Source organism: Balaenoptera physalus, assembly GCF_965194825.1.
Source record: "Balaenoptera physalus genome assembly, chromosome: 2".
NCBI lineage: Eukaryota > Metazoa > Chordata > Mammalia > Artiodactyla > Balaenopteridae > Balaenoptera > Balaenoptera physalus.
The window spans coordinates 98,080,439-98,107,111 of NC_138883.1; the positions used below are offsets into that span (position 1 = coordinate 98,080,439).

The window sequence follows — 26,673 nt, forward strand, 5'->3', positions numbered from 1 at the left end:
CTACTGAAGCCTGCGCACCTAGAGCCCGTGCTCTGCAACAAGAGAAGCCACCGCAATGAGAAGCCTGTGCAGGCAACGAAGAGTAGCCCCCGCTCGCCATAACTAGAGAAAAGCCTGCGCGCAGCAACAAAGACCCAACGCAGCCAAAAATAAAAATAAATTAATTAATTTTTTTACAAAAATGACTTCCTTCCTGTCACTGGAGGGAAGTCCAAATTATCTTGGCTGTCTCCCCAACAGCCTATAAACTCTGTGAAAGGAAGGACTGCATTTATCTTGCTTACTGCTATATTCCCAGTGTGTGGCACAGGGCCTGGGATGAAACAGGCGTGCAATACATATCTGGTGACCGAATAGCTGAGTGGATGGATGAACAATGTAATATAGCTCTTTTTATACTAACACGTTCTTAGCTATAAGATATGCTTACAACCTACATACATAAATTAAAATTTAAGTTTAACCAAATACTTTTATAAGCATTCTCCACTCTTGCCCATAAAAGAAGGTAATAAGTACCTTACATTTTGCACGGTAATATTCTTTAGTTTGTGAAGTATTTCTGTATACCAATCCTGACATTATGCATCAGGAGACCTAGATGTACACTGATAAATCTCTGTTATCATCACTGGCTGTGTTCTTTTAAGCATGTAGTCTTTTAAGTTCAGAGTTCAATAGCATGAAGGCTCTTTGGGAAGCAGGAATGGTAGGAAGGCTGAGGAATTCCAGAAATGAGCTGTGATACTCTAAGCTACAGGGAAAACTTTTGGGAAAGTTTGGTCATTTACTGACTGCAAATCTGTACTCTCAGCCCACCCACGGCTCTTAAGACTGAGCTAAATGCCATCTACAACTTCACTCATGAGTAAATGAGATGAAACCAGGGTTAGGATTTTCTCAGAACACCTTAGGAAGAAACGTGACAAAAACTTGGTCTCAAATATCAGGGTCCCATCCTAGAAGTCGTGGTACCCTTCTAGAATTACACGGCCAACACAGATGTGATTCCGCTACTTCATCACTTCTCTTCACACTAAATTTCAATTATTGAAAGCTGCAGCTGTCCCTACAAACTTTCACAATAACCATCCTGAATAACAAATGGAAGTGACTACCCAAGATAGTCCAAGCTATATAGTAAGCAACTGGTTTTCTTCTCAAGGCTAAGACCCTAAATATACAGAAATATATTCCCTTAATGTAAAGAACATTTTCCTTTCCATCTCTCATCAGTAATGCTACCTTATACTATTATAAATGAGATTTTAACTGGGAATATATTGGAAACCTTGGATCCCCTTTGAAGGTCAGCTGATGTCTAACAAAACAATGCATAAACACTTGGACTTACTGTATAAGAGGCTGGCTTGAAGCTTAAAGATCAATATGATTAAACCAAAATGAATAAAAGAAAGATCAACTTACCTGTTTGTTTCTTTCAAACCGATATATGCTTGTGCTATTTCGCCTTTATCTTTCATTTTTTGTACATCTTCTAAAAGTATTGTGGAATCTGTCATTGTATTCTGAAGGGGGAAAAGACACATTTCCACATTAAGTGTTAACTCTAAAGCTTTGGACCTCATACAACATTTTTCTTTCCTCCAGAATAGGGGGTTTATGTGTTCCACAACACCTCTGCCCCACCAGAGCGTCTGCCCTAGCCCCAGTACAACTACAGAGAGTGGGGCACAGGCAGTTAAGAGGAAGAGGCATCTCCAGTCCCTCTCTTGAGAATCCCTAACACTCGACTACAAAGGTGGTGCGATTCTAGAGTAAATAAAATCACTGATGGGCCGCGTGTGTTTTACACTATGTGTGTGTACGTGTGTGTGTATATATATACACACACACGTACACACACATAGTGTAAATATATATATATTCGGTGTCCTTGCCTGGTTATTATTCTAATGTTGTACATATACTTTAAAAAATATACATATAAACTATATACAGCATTAAAACAATAACAAGGCAAGAACACCAAGTATTCAATGCAATGTACAAAGCTGTTCTTTCTTCTACTTCCGCACCAGTTATAACAAAACAAATGCCCTAATAAACACGAAAAGTTTGACATAAAGCTCATCTTTCCGTTAACAACTCAGTACAAAAAAAGTGGTGCTCAGATCATGTGTTTCAGCAAAATTAAATGTTTTTTCCTCACATCTTTAGATATATATAAATGGGAAGGATTTAGCTCCTTGGAAATATCTACCATCTGCTGTTATTCAATTCTTTTTTCCTCTGTTACAGTATAGCATGGTACATAAGCTTTTGAAATAAACACCAGGCAGGTCAGAATTACTAACAATTTTGCATAGAAAGGACTTTTCTGCTAACATTTTTACTTCCTTTTTTGTTTTTCCTTTTTGGTGTAACCTGTCTGACAACCAATGAAATTTCAAAATCTTGCTCCTACTCAACCACTCTCTCTCTCTCCTAAACCAGGGCAAGAATAGACAATAAGAACAACTGCTCTATAGCCTCTAAAGAATAATACTCTTTAGAACCCAAGAGCCCATTCTATTTGTCTAAATAGTATATGTCTGATCCTTTAGTCGACGTTTGCTCTAAAGCCAGATCTCACAGTGAAGTGGAGATTATAGAATACACTTCAAATATCATGATCTTAGAGACCAAGATAACTTTAATGTCAACTAGAGGCCTACAAATACTCGCTTTTGAATTCCAGTGTTTATAATAAAAAACATCCTTTTTTTAAAAAAAAATCCCACTTTAATCCTAATGCTGTCCTTTTGTGAGTTTATAAATGCACACTTAGAGAAGACCAAATATAATCTGATAAGAGCTATTAACAAGAGCTTACGTTTTACTGATTTTAAAAATCTTTCCCATAAACACCACATATAGCATTTTTATAAATATTCTAGCTATGTTTTATAAATATGTTAGTACATATTTCATAGAAAGTTTCTTTTTCTCTTTTATTGAAAGGCAGAAAATCTTTCTACTCTATAAAGGGCCATACTCAGATTTTTAAGTTTTAAATAGTAACTCAGAGAACCAGTTTCTATGTTAAATAATGCTGCGTATATTCTTTGACATCTGAGGACCTACATGATCTGGTTTTTAACTTTTAGTAAATTAGGTAAGTAGATCTAATGAACTCATCCAAAGGAAAGATAGTAGAAAGCAGCCAGTCCTTCCCTTCTCCGGCCTATCATAGCTAAGAAGCAGTGGCTGGGCATGGGGTCAGACTTGGACTGCCAGTGCTGGGAAGTTCCTGACTCACTGCTCAAAGAGTCCCTGCCAAGACAGGACCAGAAGTTCTGAAAGGGTTGCGCCATGTAGGAAAATCCCGCTCTTCCCAAGAAGGGTATGCTCAGCTCCGCTGGCTCCTCCTCACCCTTGGCCAACAAACCCACAGCTGGTAGAGATAAGAGCATGGGAGAGCTGGCACTCTGGAGTGTGCTCCGAGTTATGGGCTTCCCTCCCCCGCTTGTGGACGGCCTGCCATAACTACCACTATGAGTCACAGAGCTGACTACGAATTCAAAAGTCATGGAGGCCTCTCTGCGATCCAGACTGGAGCCTATGACCTCCATTATTTTCCCACTGACTTCTCAAATAGCAGGGGGTCAAATAGGAAATTAATTCATAAATATCAAAACAGACTTGTTGGCCAGAAAATATCAACTGCAAAACTGGGGGATACTTGTAAAGATCAGGATTAAATAGAAGTGTTTACTAAAAATTTAAAAAATATATAATTACCTTGTCATCCTGAAAATCACAAGTCAGCAAGCACAAAAAACAAATGGAGAAAACAACAAACCCTTAGTTCCATAAATAAATTCCATCTTGAGTCCTCATCAAAACAGATAAAAGCTAACTGTGAAAACAACCAAGTTTGTTTCTCCTAAAACTAACTCTGTATGTAAATTACTATCCATGGAACTGGCATGAAGCGGACATTAATATATATTTATGTAATGGCAACTCTTAATTCTCAGGAACAGACTCTTGAAATTCTTTTTTGAGTTGTTTTGATTTTTCTAATTATAAAGTATTTCTGAGGGTATGAGAAAAATGAACCTCCTGTTAATGTATTATGGTAAGATTCTTATCGTAGGTCTGTGAGAGTTAACAGTAATGCCTCGGTAGGAGGTCATCTGTCCAAGTGAGGCTTCACTTGGACATTACTGCATTACTCCCGGAACACTTGTGGAGGGGGAGCACGTAAACTAGATGTGGCTGGCTGGGCTGGATCGTCACCTGGCTCACGGGATATCACTTACCATTGCTTGCAAAGGAGTTGTGAAATGATGTGTCTCTTGACTAGAAACGGAGTGGGATAAACAGCCCTGGGTTTGAAAGGGCTTAGTCAGTGTCCTGGGCATTCCTCCTAAGAGAAAACAAGCTGATGCTATGTGTTGGCTTGGAGCCTGGAGAGCAGGGACCTTGGTTAGCCAGGGCCAGCCCATTAGGCGTTGGAGGTAAGTCGTCATATGGAGTATGTGAGCTGGGTAGGTGAGAGTGTGTGGTACCAGAGCTACGTACTCTTGTGAGCTGGATTGTTTTTATGCCCCTTGGTTCATTTTTCTTTTTCTTTCTATTGACTTTGACTAAAGTTTCTTGTTAGAATACTAGTTCATCACAGGGAACCAGAGAAAGGAATTCTAATTTTGGACTCTGTTCCAGCTAGCATGCAGAGGGAGGCTTGTTTCTTGAGGCCCAATCCCAGGTGTGAGTTGTTGTTATCAAATACAAATGTTATGTGCCAGGTTTGGTATCTTAACCACATGTAGAGCTACCATTTCTTTTTTTTTTTTCTTTTCTTTTCTTTTTTTTTTTTAGAATTTGGAGGCTTTCAATCTTCTTTTATTTTTATTTATTTATTTTTGGCTCTGTTGGGTCTTCGTTGCTGCACGCGGGCTTTCTCTAATTGCGGCGAGCAGGGGCTACTCTTCGTTGCGGTGCGCGGGCTTCTCATTGCGGTGGCTTCTCTTGTTGTGGAGCTCGGGCTCTAGGTGCGCAGGCTTAGTAGTTGTGGCGCACGGGATTAGTTGCTCCGCGGCATGTGGGGTCTTCCTGAGCCAGGGCTCGAACCCATGTCCCCTGCATTGGCAGGTGGATTCTTAACCACTGCACCACCAGGGAAGCCCCAGAACTACCATTTCTAAGAGAAGTGCTCTCAGATCTTTCAGGCATCCCACTCATTATATGTTATAGTCTTTTAAAAATTGAATTATATTGACATACAATATAAGTTTCATTTGTACAACATAGTGACTTGATATTTTTATACATTATGAAATGATCACCAGGATAAGTCTAGTTACCATCTGTCACCATACAGAGTTATTACAATATCATTGACTACATTCCCTATGATGTACATTACATCCCTGTGACTTATTTATAACTGGAAGTTTGTAACTCTGAATCCCCTTTATCTATGTCACCCAACCCTCTAACCCCCTCCCTTCTGGCAAACACTAGTTTGTTCTATCTATGAGTCTGTTTCTGGTTTGTTTTTTAGATTTCACACATACTAAGTGAAATCATATGGTATGTGTCATTCTCTGTCTTATAGTCATTTTTTATGTGGCAGGTCATGCAGCTGGGATACTTGATTGCCTAATTCTTGGTAACACTTTGCTTCATGAACATGGGCAGGGACATAAACCAGGTTTTAAGATGATTATTCAGATTCCCCCTGATGTCAAATGACTAAAAGGTCCATTTCTCACCAACACATGGCAGTTGGATCTCAAGTTATCTGAGGTCAAGGAAGGAGTTCAGGGCTTCCCTGGTGGTGCAGTGGTTAAGAATCTGCCTGCCAATGCAGGGGACACGGGTTCGAGCCCTGGTCTGGGACGATCCCACATGCCGTGGAGCAACTAGGCCCGTGAGCCACAACTACTGAGCCTGCGCGTCTGGAGCCTGTGCTCCACAACAAGAGAGGCCGCGATAGTGAGAGGCCCGCGCACCGCGATGAACAGTGGCCCCCACTTGCTGCAACTAGAGAAAGCCCTCGCACAGAAACGAAGACCCAACACAGCCATAAATAAATAAATAATTAAAAAAAAAAAAAAGGAAGGAGTTCAAAGGGCCATCTGTATGCTTCAGCCTGGGTCCCTTCTGTGGAATCACTAAACACAGCCCCTCCTAGCTGGGACAACTCCCACCATTAAACAGAACTTCTTGAAGTGAGCAGAAATCATCTCTATGTCGCTTCTACTCACTGATCTCATTTCTAACCTTTTCATGTGTTATCTTTCCAATTAAACAGGCTATTTTCAACAAATAATTTAAAATTGTATTTAATGCCTTCCCACAGCAAGACAACTTATGGATTTTTGTATTTAATAGAATTTTATGTTTGATCAAAATTTATCATGACCAGATTACTAAAAAATGATTAATTTTAAAAGCCCTTTGCTCATGAGTGAGCAGTGAAACTTTGAAGAGCATTTGGGATATCATTTGCTTCTTGTTCACTCCAATTGGTATTTGCAACAGTTTTAAAACAACACTGAGTTTTTTCCCCCCAAATGATGGTATCCTTAATTAGACTAAAAATGCTCTTAAATGTTTGCTTTGTTATAAATTGGAGGGAAAGGGTAGGAAGAAAGAGGCCAGTCCCCAAATACCCACCTGAGCCACTTGCTCATGCTTACCTTGGGTTGGATGGCCTCTTTCTGGCTCATCAGTTGAGACCTCAAGATGAGGACTTCCTCCTTGCGGACATCGAGCTCCTCACTCACAGAGGTCAGCTGCTCCATGAGGACACGGTAGGCTGGTGCACCTGGAGCGGTCACCTCGGGGGCACTTTTCTCACTAAGGGCCTTGCGTAACTCATTGAGCTCATTTTTCAGTTTTTTGTTTTCTGATTCTAGTTCTTGACGCTGTATGAAGAGACAAAGAATAGTTCATCACTGTCATCCTCAACTTTACACCGGAATACTCATCTTTCCCTAAGACAGTAGAAGAATTCTGCTGGAAAAGATCGCCAGAGCTCCCCTAGTGAATGGCTCCCCTGGTTCTACTGGGAACTCTGCTCTGAAAATTAAGAAAGTCAATGTCAAGTGGAATTGAGCAAGGTGAATGGTAGTTTGCTTCATCAACCTAAATTCCAGAATCAAATTTATTCCAGGCCACCCAGGGTGTGTTCACAGGCCTGAAGAGAATGCTGAGTCCTAAGGGGTGAGTTTATCTCAGTACTAAGAAGCCCAGGTTTTCTTTATGGGTAAATACAAGCACAAATATGAAGGTCCAAATGGTCAGGTTATTGCCAATGAATGGTTCAGAGACCAGATCCCTGAAGTGTTGAGTAGTACCCTCTTATTTCTTTTGTAAAGGAGAGGGGAAAGACCACTGAAATTTTAGGCTTTTAACTTCTAATTTAAAAATTACATAGCATTTAAACTAGTAAAATTCTCTATAGTGTTTCAATAACAACAAACAATATATTTTTGAAACTTCTTTCCTGTGTGACATGCTTGTGAAGCTGCTGGCAGAAGCCTTGAGAAGCAGGAGGAGAGGATGGGCGACCTCTCAAGGTCAGTCATCTAGATGGACATACACATCCTTCACCATCTCCATACTTTCACATACTACCAGCCATCCTCCCATCACCAGTTAGTGCTGCCCTTTGTAGGCTCTGCTCAAACAACAGCAGTGGAACCCAGAATAGAGATCTGACGCTAAACTCTATTCACTGACCCTAAAATACAAATGTCATAGGATACTGGTTGGGAAATAGTGAAGCAGACGGGCATTTAAAAGCACCATGCTGATTTATTTAGCACATGACATTAAGGCTTTATGATAGTGGAAGTGAGACACTTCCATACAAAGATAAAATATTTTACCATTTCTTCCAGAGAAGCAATCTTAAGTTTGTAGCACCATATTAGACCTTTCAACATGTTATAGTAAGACTATTTAAAGTCCTTTTTTTCCCCTAGTTTAAGAATTTATAACCCTTTCTTTCATGAATTAGTCCATTCTCATGTGAAAATGAATGCTCCTTCCTATTCCCAGTCTCCTACCAACTGGTAATCAGATTCGTATTGCTATTTCTGAAAACGTATGAATATCTTTACTTCGACACCTAAGCTCTGATGCCATGTTTCCCAAACTTTAATGTGCATCAGAATCACCCGGAGGACAGATGGCTTGGTGCCACCCCCATGGTTTCTGATTCAATAGGTTTGGTGTGAGGCCCATAAATTTGCATTTCCATCAAATTACCAGGTCATGTTGATGCAGATGGCCCAGGGACCACATTTCGAGAAACACTGAGCTAATACTTGGAAACTGTCTTTCTCTACAAACACATAGTTTCAGTGGGGTTTGATGGTTAGAGCATGGGGTTTGGAGCTAGAGATACCAATGTTCAAATTCCCTTCCTGTCAGTTTCTAGTGGGGTCATCTTAGGGAAGTTACTTATACTTCTTAGTGTCAATTGCTTCATCTATAAAATGGGAATTTAAATGCTTACTTGCAGGCTTGTTTTTAAAAATTAAGGCTGATGTGTAAAGTGCCTGTATTTTAAAATGATGAAGATAATGACAGCAGCCAACATTTGTTGGGTCCTTATGATGTGCTGGGCACTATTCTAAGCAGTTTACATGAATTACTTCATATAATCCTCATGACAGTCCTATAAGATACATATCATCATTACTCCCGCTTTATAGATGAGAAAACCAAGGCACAGAAAGGAGGATTTGCACACAGCCATATAGTGGCAGATCTAGCATTTGAACCCAGGCAGTCTGTCACCTGGGTCCATGTCCTTTACTACCTTCTACAGCCTCAAATGGCAGCTACTGCTCCTGCTTCTGCTTAGACTGAACTCTAACTTACATGAAAGAGAATTTTAAAAAGGGAATGACACAGGGCTACAACTAATGCCTGAATAAGCCTTAAGCTAGGGTCTCAGGTACCCTTAAGGATGTTCTCTGAGAGAAAGTAGCTCTGAGCAGGTCTCTTGCCACAAGATATTCAAAGTCTTGGGCTGAAACTTCCCATTACCTTGAGTGACTCATATTCCAGTTCTGCACCTCTAATTTGTGGTCTTTCTTCTTCCTAGGGAAACACACAAAGTTAAAAACTTTATAAGTAAGTAGTTATATTTTAATTGTCTCATTTTTACTCTTAGAATATTTCCTGACTCAGCAGAGAAGAGTGAGGAGAGTTAAGCCCTCACTACTTGAACCAAAACCTACTTGGTTAAAGTTAAAGTACTTCTGGGCTGAGTTGCCATTAAAGAGGAGACTGCAAAACTCGGTTTGCCGTGGCCCTAGGGTGGGAGAGCACTGCGCACCTTTGCCTTACTTCGGAGCACCTGCTCCTCCTTGTGGTCCAGCTCATCCTGCATCACCTGCTTCTCCTGCTCCAGCTCTGTGACCCGCTTCTGGAGCTTGAGGAACAACGACATGTCCAGAGGCACCTTCTTCTCGCTTGGCTCCTAAACCCCAGAAATCAGAAGATGGTCAAGATGGTTCGGAAGATGTACAAGCCAATGAGAAAATGATGAACAGCTCAATAGAGAAACAGGCAAACTTATAGGAGAATATAAATGGCCAGAGAATGATGAGAAACAAATGATGAAAGCCAATGATGAACAGCTCAATAGAGAAACAGGCAAACTTATAGGAGAAATATAAATGGCCACAGAATATACAACTAACACATCCAACCCGCTAATAAATGGAGAAATGCAAATTAAAAAACAGCGAGGTACCACTTTCCCCCTATCATACTGGCAAAGACTAATAAGATTAAAAAGGCCATGTGTTAGTAACAGTGTCTTATAAGATATTGGTGGAAGTTATAAGTAGGTCCTTTGGAAGGGCAAGTTAGCTGTATTTATTAAAATTTAAGTCTGTATATTCTTTAACATAGGACAAACATAGCAATATATGTTTAAGAATTAATCCTACACAAATACACAAGTACACAAAAATATATGGGGAAAGATGTTCACTGTAATATTTTTTGTAATTGCAAAAAACTAAAAAGAACTCAAATGTTGGTCAATAGGAGAGTTGCTTAAATAAATTATGGTATAGCCAAACTATGAAGTGTTTTATAGCTGTTAAAAATAATGAAGTAGATCTACACAAGTAGGTAAACATGTTCTAGATAAAAGTATTAAGTGAAATGAACAAGTTGCAGGATAGTATCTCATTTTTCTTAAAAAAAAAAAACCCAATATATGTGACTTTTAAGTGTACCTAGCACATGGCATACAAATATCTAGAAGGCCATCGAGGTTATCTTAGAGAATGGGAGGTACTGTGGGAAAGTTTCATTTTCTACTTCACACATTTCTATATTTGAATTGTTTACAATGAGCATGTACTACTACTTTTGTAATTAGGAAAAATGATTTTTGAAAAGGTGAGATGGTAGCATAAATATATTGAGGTCAGAGAGAAAACTAAAAAACCAAAATATATACAGCCCTTAATAAACTGAAAGACAACTTAGTAGCATTTAAAAACATGTCAATTGGTTCTAAAACAGAGTCACAGGGAGAACTAGTAGGATAAATAAAGATACACTAACTAAAGCTAAGCAAAAGGAAATAATTAACCCCTAACTGCCATCATAGAAATTCTGGAGGCTCCATAATTGTTTTACATTCTTTACTTTGGGTTTGAATTTTTAAAGAGGTAAGAAAAGAAAGAACTGTATCATTAGATTTAATGGAGAGCATAAAGAGCCTCTTTTTGTTAGAGAGAAAGAGAATGGTAACAACTTATTTATTTAATTAAATGATCGAAGTATAATTCTTAACTGATCAGCAGATCTTATATTTCCAATTGTCAACTTTTTAAAAAATGTTTTTTCCTGATATAAAAGCAAAATAAGTTTAGGAAATAAGAAAAGTACAAAGAAGAGAACTGTAAGCATAATCTCATATCCAGAGAAATCCCACAATTTTTGTCCAGTCTTTTTTAAAATAAATTTAAATAACTGGAATAATACTTTCATTATAATTTTGTACTGTCTTTAAAACTTAGCATTGTATTACAATCGTTTTCCAAATTTATAATATGATACTTGAAAGCACAATTTTTAATGGCTGTATTGACATGTGTACCATCATTTGCTTAGCTATTACCTTACTGGTGACCACTGGGGTTATTTCTAATTTTTTTGCTATTGAAATATACTAAAATAAACATCCTAGTACATAAATATCTAAACATTAATGTTTTTAAGTCTATTAAATTGGTTGAGCCTGTTTATACTTCCATCAGCAACCACCAACTTGCCTGGAACAGCAATGACTGTTATCATTAAAAAAAAAAATTGGCTCAGCTGGTAGACCAATAGTGGTATTTCATTATTGTTTTAATTTATATTTCTTTGTCTTTTGATGAGGTTGAATAATTTTTATATTCATGAGCAATCTTTGATCTTTTGTGAATTCTTGGTAGTGCTAAGTTCAGTATTATTCCAGTTCTAAAAAAACACCTAAGAAGAATCAACTAAACTAAGAAGTGGGGCATTTACAGGCTGTCAGGGTAGATAAATATCTACCAAAATATTTATCTACAAACTAGTTAGACATGGTCTTTTTCTTTCTGTCCACTTTCTTTTTAAAAATAGATTTATTTATTTTTATTTATTTATTCATTTTTGACTGTGTTGGGTCTTTGTTGCTGCGCATGGGGTTTCTCTAGTTGCAGCAAGCAGAGGCTACTGTTTGTTGTGGTGCATGGGCTTCTCATTGTGCTGGCTTCTCTTCTTGTGGAGCACAGGCTCTAGGTGCACAGGCTTCAGTAGTTGTGGCACACGGGCTCAGCAGTTGTGGCTCTTGGGCTCTAGAGCGCAGGCTCAGTAGTTGTGGCACACAGGCTCAGTGGCATGTGGAATCTTCCCGGACCAGGGATCGAACCCGTGTCCCCTGCATTGGCAGGCGGATTCTTTTTTTTTTTTTAATAGCTACTTTATTTATTTATTTATTTATTTTTGGCTGTGTTGGGTCTTCGGTTCGTGCGAGGGCTTTCTGTAGTTGCGGCAAGTGGGGGCCACTCTTCATCGCGGTGCGGGGACCGCTCTTCATCGTGGTGCACGGGCCTTTCACTATCGCGGCCCCTCCCGTTGCGGGGCACAGGCTCCAGACGCGCAGGCTCAGTAGTTGTGGCTCACGGGCCCAGCTGCTCCGTGGCATGTGGGATCTTCCCAGACCAGGGCTCGAACCTGTGTCCCCTGCATTGGCAGGCAGATTCTCAACCACTGCGCCACCAGGGAAGTCCATCTGTCCACTTTTGCACTGCTCAGAGTAACAAAAAGTTTAGGTATATGACCTTCACCATAAAGTCTGTCCTGACTTAGTAGAACAGAGGTAACATCTTCCCTGAACGTGAAATTACCACAGAATTTCATTCATACAAAAACTCATTTTTATACATCCCACAAATACTTATACTTTAGCTTATTTATAATGTAAACATTCTATCTTATGTATTTTAATGTTTGTTCCTCTATTAATCGTGTATGTATCCCTGAAAACTTTTAACTATTTAATCCTTTTTTCACACTATGATAGAAGCCTTCGTTCTATGAATGAATATAATATTTCATCACTGTACCTATAGGTAGGAACATTTGACAACTGCAAAAATTGAGGCATAATGATTAGTAATTAAGAGAGCTCCAAGTGGTGCCCATTCTTATCCCTAATGACACGTATAATCAAAGAGATATTGTCCTCTCTATGCCACGTAAGCAAGAAGGAAGTTTGGGCCATCTGGCTTAGGGAAGTGTCTGGGGTTTTGTTTTGCTTTCTTTCCTTTGTTAGGACTTTGTCATGTAGGGCTTTTCCAAGAAAGTGAAGCTTTAAAACTAATCTAAAAAATAGCAACAGTCTCTCATTAGAGGAAAATCAGGAAGATAACAGAATTTGTTCACAAAATTACCATGACAGGCCTGGCAGTCATTCTGGAATTACTGCTGACACTAGCTGAGAAAGTCATGGTGACGCTTTCCCTGGATTTGACAGGTATGAGAAAGCTCGACAGCAGTAGCAGAACTGAGATAATTAGGTAATGGCTACTAAGAAAGGGGCATTACAGAGCGCGGAGAAGCAATGGTTCCAAAAAAATAACCCCAAACCATGAAGATGCTGGAAGTGTGGGAGGGCTACAAGGCAAGTGGAGTTGGCAGGTGAGTTCTTCAGAGAAAAACAGCAATGGAGGTGTCATTGTGTCTTGTGAACAACCAATCACAGGTTTCTGATTTGTGACTAGAGAGCCATTAATCTTTTATTTTTACATCAAATTTTGCTATTATTACACGACTAAGGTCGGAATTCTGTGTTTCAAAACAATTTATCTGCTTTAATTTTTAAAAAATCAATTCATAAACAAGAGTGATCCCATTATTTTCCTGCCACTGGATTCTAAAAGAGCTACTTGGGAATATTACACATAGGAGTTGAAAGTTTTCCTTTAGTTTGAAAGGGGCAATTTGTAAACCTGGCCATTACAGAGGTAGTTGCAGGAAGAAATGCAAACCGGCAAGTCATAAGTAATTCGAAGTACAAAGTTACGTCTGGCACAATTTCCCTTCTGATAATCAATCTCTCTTTTTCTATTACTAGTTGTATAGATTTCCATCTTTCTGATCCTGGCCACACCCAGTCAGAATTGTAGGGTGGTCACTGGAAGCCTGTTTATTAGAGCAAAAACCTTTGTTTATTGAACACTTACTATATCAACACTGCTGCAAGTGTTTTATAAAAATTAACTTAGTTAATCTTCAAAATATCACTATAAAGTAAGATAATAATAGCATTGCCACTTCACAGATGAGGAAACTGAAACACAGAGAGACTGAGGCTAAGGTTATGGACTCAGTCCCAAGGAGGAGAGTTACTGTAGTCTGTCCCATGGTAAAGACAGAACTAACCAAAGCCAGCCACATCTCAGATGCATGCACTTAGTCACAAGCAACAAGCATGACTAGTTCAGTCAACAGCCTTCCTCATTATTGAGAGAAGACTTCCAGTGTATGACCTACTGTTGGTGGTGAGTGCACGTGACAGACACTAACAATAATCCAAGATCTGTAGGTGATTTCTGGAGCACAATTCACACTTCATAATCCAAAAAAGATGAAAAATGTACCAAATCCCACTCTAATCTATCTCTTAACTTGAGAAAAGACTTGACAGAAAACAAGTGAGAATAAAAACGAAAAGGTTACCCGTCCCCTCAAATCTGTAAGAATCTGGAGAAAACTTGAAAAGAATAGAGACCCTGACAAAAACTGTTACTAGTAAAAATTAGGTAAAGCATATAAGAGTTTTGAGTTTAAAAATGTAATGCCCACTACTGGGCATATACCCAGAGAAAACCATAATTCAAAAAGACACACACACCACAAAGTTCATTGCAGCACTATTTACAATAGCCAGGTCATGGAATCAACCTAAATGCCCATCGACAGACGAATGAATAAAGAAGTTGTGGTACATATATACAATGGAATATTACTCAGCCATAAAAAGGAATGAAATCGGGTCATTTATAGAGACGTGGATGGACCTAGAGACTGTCATACAGAGTGAAGTAAGTCAGAAAGAGAAAAACAAATACTGTATATTAACGTATATATGTGGAATCTAGAAAAATGGTACAGATGAACCAGTTTGCAAGGCAGAAACAGAGACACAGATGTAGAGAACAAACATATGGACACCAAGGGGGGGAAAGCAGGGGGGGAGGGGGGGATGAATTGGGAGATTGGGATTGACATATATACAGTAATATGTATAAAATGGATAACTAATAAGAATCTGCTGTATAAAAAAATAAAATTCAAAAATTAAAAAAAAAAAAACCACAAAAAAACACAAACCCCAAAGAACTGTGAGCAATAATGAATTGCTGTAGTTTGAGACCACTAAATTCAGGGATGGTTTGTTGCACAACAATAACTTGAACAACCTCTGTCCTGCTACATACAGGCCATACTGCTGTATCAATGTCCCCAGCCTACTGTTACCTGTAGACAGAAATGGGACTGGAGAACCACAGTGTAGAACCCCTGAGTGCGAGGAGGTAGAGTGTGGAGCTCTGAACAGACAAGCCTCAGTTAGAATACTGGCTCTGCCACTTACAAGCTGTGACCTTGGGCCAGCAACTTAGCCCTCTCCTAAGTATGAGTTCAATTATATGACACTTTTCTTTAAAAGGAACAGAATGAGATGGAGAAACTTTTCATCCCAAGTGGAACTAAGACAAGAAAGGAAAGAATTATTCAATTTTTTTCAGCTGTTCTGCCAGAAGCAGTCTATTTCTGACTTGGCCATTCTCTCAGAATATGATACAAAAATAGAAGAGTTGTGCCTGAATTATCCATTACAGAAACTAATGTCATATTTGAAGAAGATCTGAGAATTGGTTTGGGAACAATCTAACTTAAAGTCACTGTACTCTTGGAATTACAGTAACATGTCACTTTGATTTCAAACCATGTAACACAAAACACTAAGGCAGATTTATAAGCTGTTTTTCATGCATTTTTGTGGGAGAGAATTACATTGGTACAAACTATCATCAAACAGGCAGCAATTTTGCTAAACTCTTGGGCATTGGTGTTTATAATATTCTAGGACAGAGGGCTTACTTTTCAAATAATTTACCTCAGTCTGAAATCAATTCATGACAGGCTATGTTTTTTGCACATAGAACATGTTAAGGTGTAAAAGGGAATTACAGAAGGGAAAATCTGATCCTCAAAATTACATTAAAAATGAAAATTAAAATGTTTATTGACAAAAAATATATGCAATAAGTATGTATGCACACAGCTAATTAAGCACCTTTAAGTCACTTATGAAGAATAAACAGCATAAAACAAATGTTACGTTTATGGACAAATGGGGTCCTCTCTGCAAAGAAAATGTTCTCTGTTAGTAACAGCATAGGCACATCTTACTTTTACTGACAGGAGTCTAAAATGTACCTCTGTCCTTGATGGAATGTCTTCAGTTTCTGCAATTTCAGAGCTAAAGGTGCATTCGGACTCATTGCTGCTGTGGGTGGAGTCTGTTCTCCTGTGCCCAGGCTTAGGCACGTTCTGCAAGACAAATAAGCAGTTATAGTTAGCACAATGTAATTAAATAATTGAACTAGGCCTAGTTAAGACAGCATCCATCTTAACTCGGTTCTAATCCTCACTCACTGACTTAATGTTCTCATGCCCAAACGATCTGTTCCATGTCGTATTAACAAACTCTTACATGGGGGCTTCCCTGGTGGCGCAGTGGTTAAGAATCCACTTGCCAACGCAGGGGACACAGGTTCGAGCCCTGGTCCAGGAAGATCCCACATGCCGCGGAGCAACTAAGCCCGTGCACCACAACTACTGAGCCCGTGTGCCTAGAGCCCGTGCTCCGCAACAAGAGAAGCCACCGCTCTCTGCAACTATAGAAGGCCCGCGTTCAGCAACTTCAGCAATGAAGACCCAAAGCAGCCAAAAATAAATAAATAAAATAAATAAATTTATTTAAAAAAACCAAAACAAACTCTTACAAAAGGGTCACCTTCGGAACTCCTCAAAGAAAGAGAAAGATGCACCAGGAGGGCATGACAAGCACAGTCACAAAACCAAATACTCAAACAAAAATCATCTGTGATTACTGGCAGAGTCTGTTTTTTAAAGTGGTGAGTGGCTAGTCGCACTGGGTGAAGCATAGGTGTGATGCCTCAGCATCCAAGGACTGCAACTGACTTCCGTGTTGCAATCAAATAAAACCTACCAAAAAGTTCACAGGATATGTTTAATGATAGCATAATCATTTTACTGCACCGTATTTGGGCATAAATGGTAAAAAAAAAAAAAAAAAAAAAAAGTCGGTGGGGGGTTTCCACTTAGGCGACTAGAATTTCTGTTAGTTTCATGCCTGAAGCTGAATCTCTGGAGTCAGCAGTGGGACGGATGAGTGTGCAGAAGAGGCAAGGAAGCTGCTCGAAGAATCCTGGGAAGATCCTTGGGTTATTAATTCAGGGAGTCCAGGTGACACTTTTACGGCATGTGGTACCTATGAACTAGTGTTCAGAAAGCTTGTGGGGAACAGAAAAGTTAAGCAATTGTAGTCCCTTCCTTTCTGTAGGAAAAGGGGTTAGAGAATGACTTGAAGGAAGAAGGAATAAAAAGGCTGGGTTTGGACCCCTCACTCCTAGGGTGCCCCCAGCAGAAGACATGGAAAGGTTCAGTGGCCTGGATTTTCTAGGGTTACAAATCCTGAGAGCTTCAGAAAGGCCTCCAAGAGCTTTGGGATCGGTCCAATTTCCTTTACTCCTTCCCAGGTGCAGGAAAAGAGCCAGAAGCCACAAAGAGCTTTTTGCCTCTTTCCTTCCAACATCCAGGCTTATAGCGAGCAGACCCACCTGTGCAACCACAGGGAAGCCAGCCCCCAGGGGCAGTTGAAAGCCCCTCAGCCCAGCCCAACCTGTATGTTCTATGTTCATTAGTGTAATTTTCTTTTTTTGTGTGTGTGATATCTTTGTCTGGTTTTGGTATCAGTGTGATGCTGGCCTCACAGAATGAGTTTGGAAACTGCTCCCTCTTCAATTTTTTGGAATAGTTTGAGAAGCATAGGTGTTAACTCTTCTTTAAATGTTTTTTGCTGGGAGTTTTTGACTGCTGATTCAATATCATTTCTGATATTTGATATGTTCATATTTTCTATTTCTTCCTGATTCAGTATTGGAATATTGTATGTTCCTAGGAATTTGTCCATTTCTTCGAGGTTGTTCATTTTATTGGCATGTAATCATTTGTAGTAATCTCTTATGATACTGTGTATTTCTGTGGTGTTGCCTGTAACTGCTCCTCTTTCATTTCTGATTTTATCTATTTGGGCTCTCTCTTTTTGTCTTGATGAGTGTGGCTAATAGTTTATCAATTTTGCTTATTTTTTTCAAAAGACCAGCTCTTAGTTTTGTTCATCTTTTAAACTGATTTTTAGTCTCTATTTCATTTCCACTCTGATCTTTTTTTTTCTCCTTCTAATGTTGGGCTTTGTTTGTACTTTTTCTAGTTCCTTTAGGTGTAAGGTTAGATTGTTTATTTGAGATTTTTCTTGTTACCTGATGTAGCATGTATCGCCATTAAACTTCCCTCTTAGAACTGTTTTTGCTGCAGTCCATAGATTTTAATCATTTTGTTTCCGCTTTCATTTGTCTCCGGGTATTTTAAAAATTTCTTCTTTGGTTTCTTCAGTGACCTATTTGTTGTTTAGTAGTGTTTTGCTTAGCCTCTACGTGTTTGCTTTTTCAGTTTTTTTTCTTGTAGTTGATTTCTAGTCTCATAGCATTGTGGTGGAAAAAGATGCTTGATATGATTTCAATCTTCTGGATGATCTGTCCTTTGACATAAGTGGGGTGTTAAAGTCCCCTACTATTATTGTGTCACTGTCAATCTCCTCCTTTATGTTTGTTAATATTTGCTGTATGTATTCAGGTGCTCCTATGTTGGGTGAACATATGTTTACAACTGTTATATTTTCTTGTTGGATTGGTCCCTTTGTCATTATGTAATGTCCTTTTTTGTCTCTTGTTATAGTGTTTGTCTTAAAGTCTATTTTGTCTGACTATCGCTACCCCAGCTGTCTTTCCATTTCCATGGAATACATTTTTCCATCCCCTCACTCTCAGTCTGTGTGTCTTTAGAACTGAAGTCTCTCACAGGTGTGTGTGTGTGTGTGTGCGTGTGTGTGTATTTGTCTTGTCTATATTATCCATTCTGCCACTCTATGTCTTTTGATTAGAGCACTTAGTCCATTTACATTGAAAGTAATTATTGATAGGTATGTACTTATTGCCATTTTGTTAGTTGTTTTCTGGTTGTTGTAGTTCTTTTTTGTTCCTTTCTTCTTTCGCTTTCTTCCCTTGTGATTTGATGATTTTTTTTTAGTGTCATATTTGGATTACTTTCTTTTTTGTGTGTGTGTGTGTATCTATAATATGTTTGTGGTTACAATGAGGTTCATAAAAACAACAATAAATGAAGTTCAATCACACATATATACATGTACGTACATGTACAAATATATTTAATTATTTAAATATGATGATCTCAAGTTCAAATGCATTATAACAACCATGCATTCTTAGTCCCCTCCCCATGATTAGTGTTTTTGTCATCATATTTTACATCTTTTTGTTTTGTGTATCCCTTAACTACATACTGTGGATATAGGTTATTTTACTACTTTTTTGTCTCTTAGCCTCCCTACTAGATTTATATGTGATTGATCTACTATCAATACTGTATGTTTACCTTTATCAGTGAGAGTTTCCCTTTCTAGTTGTGGCCTTTTCTCTCCTGCCTAGAGAAGTCCTTTTAACATTTCTTGTTAAAAGGTTTAGTGGCCCTGAATTCTTTAGCTTTTGCTTGTTTTATCTTTTTATCTTTCCTTCAAATTGGAATGATAGCTTTGCTGGGTAGAGTATTCTTGGTTGTAGGTTTTTTCCTTTTATCACTTTGAATATATCATGCCACTCCCTTCTGGTCTGCAAAGTTTCTGCTGATGGTCTCAAGGAAATTCTTTCTATATAATTAGTTGCTTTTCTCTTGCTGCTTTTAAGATTCTCTCTTTATCTTTCATTTTTACCATTTAAATTATAATGTGTCTTGGTGTTGACCTCTTTGGGTTGACCTTGTTTGGGACTCTCTGTGCTTCCTGAACCTGGATGTCTGTTTTCTTTCCCAGGTTAGCAAAGTTTTCAGCTGTTATTTTTTTTTTTTTAATATTATTTGTATATGAAAGAATCCTCTTTTTTTTTTTTAATTTTTATTTTATTTATTTATGGCTGTGTTGGGTCTTCGTTTCTGTGCGAGGGCTTTCTCCAGTTGTGGCAAGCGGGGGCCACTCTTCATCGCGGTGCGCGGGCCTCTCACTATCGCGGCCTCTCTTCTTGCGGAGCACAGGCTCCAGATGCGCAGGCTCAGTAATTGTGGCTCACGGGCCCAGCTGCTCCGCGGCATGTGGGATCCTCCCAGACCAGGGCTCGAACCTGCGTCCTCTGCATTGGCAGGCAGATTCTCAACCACTGCGCCACCAGGGAAGCCCCTTCAGTTATTATTTCTTCAAGTAAGTTCTCTGCCCCTTTCTCTCTCTTCCCCTTCTGGGACCCCTATGAGAATGTTATTATGCTTGATGTTGTCCCAGAGGCCTCTCTCAAACTATCCTCATTTTTTAAAATTCTTTTTTCTTTTAGCTGTTCTGAATTGGTGATTTCTACTACTCTGTCTTGCCATTCACCAATCCACTCCTCTGTATCATCTAACCTACTGTTGATTCCTTCTAGCGTATTTTTAAATTTCAGTTATTGTATTCCTTAACTCTGTTTGGTTCTTCTTTATATTTTCTCTTTGTTAAACTTATCACTATGTTCATTCATTCTTTTCCCGAGTGCACTGAACACCTTTATGATCATTACCTTGAACTCTTTATTGGATAGATTGCTTATCTCCACTTCGTTTAGCTCTTCTTCTGGGGTTTTGTCTTGTTCCTTTGTTTGGAATATATTCCTCTATCTACTCGTGTTGCTTATTGTTTGTGTTTATTTCTGTGCATTAGGTAGGTTGTTTATGATTCCCAGTCTTGGAGAAGTGGCCTTATGAAGGAGACATCCTATGGGCCCCAGCAGCCCATCCTTTTAGTCACCAGATCTATATGCTCTATGGGTGCCCCTATGTGGGCTGCATGGGCCCTTCTGTTGTGGTGGGGATCACTACTTGGATGCACTGGTACATTGGGATAGCCCTCGGCCTGGTTGGCTTCCAGGTCCTACCTAGTGCAATAACTGCCAGCTGGCTGGTGGGTGGGTTTGGGTTCTGGTGTGGCAGGCTGCATAGCCTGGGGTGTGTCTCAAGGCTGGTCCCAGGTTACTGATGGATGGGTCAGTGACCAGGGTGGCTGGATGGGGGGCTCGTGGGGCTGGTGCCAGCTCACTTGTGAGCAGGTAAACCTCTGGCCCTAATAGGCTAGAGGGAGGACTCCAAAATGAAACTTGTCTGCAGCAGTGCCCTCATGGTTGGAGCTCCCCAAAATGCCTGCAGCCAATGTCTATGTCCCAAGGGTGAGCTCCAGTGGCCTCATGCCCTCTGCAAGGCTCTCCAAGGTTAGCAAGTGGGTCTGAACCAGGCTCCTTTCAAATTATTGCTTCTGCACTGGGTCTTGGACGTGTGAGATTTTGTATATGCCCTTTAAGAGTGGAGTCGCTGTTTCCCACAGCCCTGTGGCTCTCTTGTACACAAGCCCCACTGCCTTCAAGTCCAGATGCCTGGGGACTCGTTTTCCTGGTGCTGGAACCCCAGGCTGGGGAGCCCAATGTGGGGCTCAGACCCCTTGTGCCTTGGGGAGAACCTCTACAATTGTGTTTATCTTCCTGTTTGTGGGTCACTTACATGGGGTGTGGGTCTTGACTATACCGTGTCTCCACCCCTCCACCCCTCCTACCCATTTTGTTGAGGTTCCCTTTTATATCTTTAGTTTCATAAAATAGTGTCTGCTAGTCTTCAGGTCATTCTTATATACAGCTGCTCTGTAAATAGTTATAATCTTGGCGTGCCTGTGGGAGGAGGTGAGCTCAGGGTCTTCCTACTCTGCCATCTTGGCCACTCCCCTCCAAATTACCTTGTGTTTTATAACAGATATTTCAGAGCATTTCTGGCCATCTGTGCCATTAGGTTACGTTTAAGGCCGATAGTTGTAGGAACAAGATTGCTAGGGAACTCTTTGTTTCCTGATAGCAGGATAAGTAGAACAGGAGGGTGTGCAGAACTATTAAAAGTTCAAAATGTACTTTGGCAGATGCAGAAGAGTCCTTGAAATAGATAAGACAACTTATTACAAATAGAGGCTGAATTTTCTTTTTCTAGGACTATATCTTTGAAACTACAAAAACTATATAATACTTGATTATATAAATATTTGCTTTATAAGCAAATTTTACTTTAAGTCATTCAATACATAAAACAAAGTCCAGCTACGCTGACTTTATAGTATCTTATAATCCAGTCTTCAAAGTGTTTGACTTTATAAAATATTTATGAATAAAGTGATATGATTTCTGGGATGTGCTTTAAAACAATCCAATCCATTGGATGGAGTGGGATGGAGGGTAGAATGGGGGATAGAAATGTGTTGACCATTTTGGATTGAGTGATGGGTACATGGAGTACAGAGGGGTTCATTCTACTTTTCTATCTAGTTTTGCATATGTTTAAAATTTTTATATAAAAAAAATCAAAAGTATTTGACTCACAACCATCAAAGTCATCTCTTCCTTGAGGTCATCATATCGTTCTTCCAAGCGACTGAACTCATTCAGAAGGTTCTGATATCTCAGCCTTTCATCATTAAGATCGAATTCCAGTTGTTTTGTTTCTTCTATTAACTTCTTTTCCATAGTCTCTGAAAGAAAGGAGAGGGAAAAGCATACCAAAGATGGCTCCACAGAATGCAAGAATACAAACATGGACACTGACTTCCAGTTTCTTTGGGAGGGGTTCTGCTTTTAGCACCACTATGATCTATGAAGAGTACCTTAGTGGAGGTAGGGAAAGAGAAAATACCATGACCAAAGAATAATTTATTAATAACAACAACCATCATCTATCGCATTGTTCCATGAACAGAACTAGTTCATTGGTTACAGCACATCCTTGATAAACTTCCACTAGTCATCATCTAGTAACTAGAGTATACATTTCTTATTCCAATAGTATTCTGTTTCAGGCTATTCATAAAATTCTTTTGTCCCAAAAGTCAGAGACATTCCTCAAGCCTCTGGGGGAACGGCGACTTCCCAGCGGACCCAGCTGTACTGCTCTACAGAGTGTCTCCACTCATCTCAGTCCCCAGGTTCTGTCTTACAATTCCCCAACGCTGTGAGCTCCCTTGTTGTCCTATTACGCCCTCGATTCTAATCAGGTAAGATCCCCACACCTGGTCCTCTGTTGTTACCACTCCTATGTGCTGCTGGGGGACCTGACCTTTCCATTTACTCACCTCACTCTGCTCTCTCTGTTGCCAGGGGCTGGCACTTAGATAGGACATCATCTGGAGATCGGACATTAGCCCTTGATTGCAGATCAAGCACAGTAAAAAAGCCTTAAATCTCAGCTGTATGTTTTATCTCAATGAGCTGACCCAGTCACATTTATAAACATTAAGCTTCCTACCACTACGGCCCATTTTACCCTCATATTTTGTAGCTATATCTTAATCTACCCTGCCTGCTTCTATTGCTTCACCATTTCTTTCTCTGTCAGCTCCATGAGGGCAAGTGCTGCCAAGTGTCTTGTCACAACTGCCTCCCTGGTGTCCAATACAGTGTTTCCCTACCCTAGGGCTTTAATAATTTGTAAATAAATGAATGAAAGAATTTCTTCTCTCTATAACATTCTGTAAATTGCTTTTTAGTCTCACAAGTTTGTGGAAGCTGCCCAAGGCTGCCAACAAATTTTCCTTAGGCAAATCCACTGTTATTGTCTTTGTTCTTATCTTTCAGTATCAAATAACATTTTCTATTTTCCTACAAGAATTCTCATCATTCTGGATTTTTCCACTGCATTCTGCATCCTAGCCTCCCTTTTTCCATGTCTTCAATGACTGTTTTCTCCTTCCCTCTTAATTTTCTTTTCTGGTTCCTTTTCTTCACCTTATCCCTTATTTATGGTTATCCTATAAGGCTTAATTCCAGATTTTCTTCTCTTTTCTATATAGTATTCCCTTTAATTGGGAGGAATGGGGCAGTATGGGGAAACCACGGAGGGCTCTCTCTTTCATCTCAATTTGCTTTCACATCATCTCTATCTGGAGGCCCCAGCTGACATCCAAATTTTAATATTCAAACAACTGACCTCGTTAATTTGCCTCATAAACAGAGACTTGTTCCCCTCAATTTCCTCATTACTAATAACACATTAGTGTTTTGATAACTCATCTCAAAACTTCAGAAAATTTTTAGAAAATTTTTACTCCTTTTTTGAATATCACATCAAAAATGATAATGATATATGATATATGATTCTTTTCATATAATGTATTTTCACTCTAATCAAATCTCTTCCTTTCTATTTCTACCACCAATTACTGTAGTTTAGATATACATTTTCTTAGCTCACGTTTATGTACGCGTGGATTCCTTGTAAATTATCACCATTTTAATTTATCTTACAAACAGCAAATGAAATAAATGTCCACATCTAGTGTCTTTTTTTTTTTAAGGTGGCAAAAAGTGGTTGATCTTAGGAAAATAATATCCATTGGTTTAGCAAAATAAATAATATATACAGATACATATACTCATATACATACATATATTAGCTCAAGAATTGGTCCTAAAACAACAGGACTCCTATAAGTCATAAATCATACATATAGAACAATTTTTTTTAAAGTCACATATGATACTGACTAATATGAATTGTTATTTGTACATAGGGAGACCAGATTTACAAGTTCACCAACTAATTCAACCAAATATTTAGAGTGCTTGTCTCCAGAACTCTGCAAATTTACTGATGACAGTCTAAGCAAAGTTGTAGCTTATAAACCTTTGGTCTGAGGTTGGTTGGAGCGCAGTAGGTTGGGCCCACACGAGCCTTACCTGTCATCTCCTTAGCCTGCTCCACGATAAGGTGATTGAGGGCCTCTTTTTCCTGCTTCAGCAAAGTATTTTCTTCCTTCAGATTTGATACCAACTATAAAATGAAACAATAAACTGAGATGGCTGCCACAGACAGAGGCAGCCCGATACTGAATACAAAGACCACACATACAGCAGTCACCGGTAGTCACTACTTACTTCCACATCTCACTGCCTCACTTCTTTGCCGAGTTATATCTGGTCATCCTTCAAACTTGTTTCTAGCATTACCCTCCAGAAGGCTTTCCCGGAAACTCCCTCCAATTACATGTCTCTCCTTTGGGCTACTACAGGACCCTGAATTTGCCTCTTTATAGCCCTTATAAATGATTTACTTTTACTTCCCTGAGTGACTAGAAATTCTTGGAGGACAAAAGTGATTTGCTGTTGTTGTTTTACTTTGTACCTTAAGCATTTAGCAATTGCCCGGCACCTAGTAAGCATTTGCGCTTGAAGCAACGATAATGCCTTTTCACACCAACAACCTAATGCAATGTTTATGTGTACCCATGATTCAAGCAGAGAGATTACAGGGGTTAAGAAAAATATGAAAGGCATTTTGGTTTTGGAAATTCACTGAAGACCTTCCAAAGCTCCTGGCTCTCTGTCTTGAGAAAGAGAATTTCATTTTCATCTCCTTTCAAGAGTTTTGCAAGGTTGTAAACTTTTATTCCACATTGAAGCATTGACCTTACAACACTGTGAATATACTTAATGCCACAGAACTGTACACTTAAAACGATTAAAATGGTAAATTTTATGTTACATATAAGCATATTTTTCCACAATAAAAAAATACTGACCTTTAACTTTCTATTTCCTAGTTGGATAAGGATTCTCAGGAAGCAAAAATCAAAACCAAAGGAAACTTTGCTAAGTTCATAATTTATACAGTTCACCTTTGGAATAGAATGTGTGCTTGTCATAAGTGAAATCTGAATTCCTTTCTCTAAGCCTAAGTTCACGGGACTCTTAAAGCAACAGCTTTACTAATAAAGAGAAAGTGTCAGGAGTTCAGAGACAGAGAAAGCGGGCTCTCTGACTAATGATCCCTGAAGAACAGGGAACTGAGATTACAGCACTGTGCCACTGCAGAAGTCAGGCCAGAAGGTGTTCCTTCTGATGGCCCAGTCTCTTCCCTCTGTGCTGATAAGGTCTTAACGTCTGCTCTCAGTAGAAAGGCTGAGTTCTCTAAGTGCTCTTGAGAGAAGCTGCTCTTTGTCAGGGGTGTGCAACCAATCACCTGTGGTGCTTTTTCAAAATACATGTGCCTGGCCCACACTCCCAGAGCTTGGGCAGGTATCTTTTTAAAAACTCTCCAGCATATTCTGAAATACACTCCTGGTTAAGAACCACAGTTCTGCTGGACCTTCTAGGCTCCGTGATCAGGCTAACTGGCAATGTAGCTTTCCTGACCACAAAGCTAGCTCTCACAGTGAAATTTTTTCATTCTTCCTCATTACCACACCCCATCTAAAAGCAGTAATGGTAGTGCCTATAGCTATCCTTGTGAAGGCAGCAGATAATAAAACAAAAGGAGAAATCTGAATATGTTCAGGTATACTATTCTATCAGACTAGAAAGGTATGAACTTGACTTTGAAAAGGAAACGAGAATACTCCTACCAAGCTTAATTCTCTATAGTTTCGGAGGAATTTGGAAAGCTTCCAGGGACTCAGGAAATGGGGGAAAAAAGAGAGAGAGAGAGAGCACAAGAAAGAGAGATCTTAAACCTCAACAGTATCCCATTGGATACATATTTGAATTCTGATAGAACAAGCCTGCTATGTCAAAGTAACATATTAATAGCACTGCTGTTTTCAGATACAGAGCCCAGATCTGCTATATATATAGAAGGGATTATTTTATCAGGACCCTGAATACCATGGAAGCATTGCAACTTTATTAGCTACACTATCCTACCTGAATTGTGTCTAAGCTCCTTCGAGGTTCTTACTGTATAAGCTGCTGTTAAGGTTCAGAAGTCAGTAAGGAAAAAGCA

The 26,673-nt window shown here is 39.3% G+C and overlaps 1 protein-coding gene and 1 long non-coding RNA gene across 5 annotated transcripts in view; one reads left to right on the forward strand and one right to left on the reverse strand.

The window, feature by feature from the left end:
* The window catches only part of MYO5A (myosin VA), a 216,427-nt gene that overhangs the window by 35,322 nt on the left and 154,432 nt on the right, over window positions 1-26,673 (reverse strand). For all 4 annotated transcript variants that reach the window (XM_082444707.1, XM_082444706.1, XM_082444705.1 and 1 more), the window contains exons 23-29: window positions 24,633-24,726; window positions 22,284-22,432; window positions 15,970-16,083; window positions 9,308-9,451; window positions 9,016-9,069; window positions 6,654-6,881; window positions 1,429-1,529 (exon numbers count right to left, since the gene is read on the reverse strand). In XM_082444707.1, coding sequence (XP_082300833.1) covers window positions 1,429-1,529; window positions 6,654-6,881; window positions 9,016-9,069; window positions 9,308-9,451; window positions 15,970-16,083; window positions 22,284-22,432; window positions 24,633-24,726 — 884 coding nt within the window. The remainder of the gene's footprint in view (window positions 1-1,428; window positions 1,530-6,653; window positions 6,882-9,015; window positions 9,070-9,307; window positions 9,452-15,969; window positions 16,084-22,283; window positions 22,433-24,632; window positions 24,727-26,673) is intronic.
* On the forward strand, window positions 9,419-14,632 carry LOC309654356. Its single transcript, XR_014260181.1, has 2 exons — window positions 9,419-9,540; window positions 9,628-14,632. It is a non-coding gene; the product is annotated as an uncharacterized lncRNA (long non-coding RNA).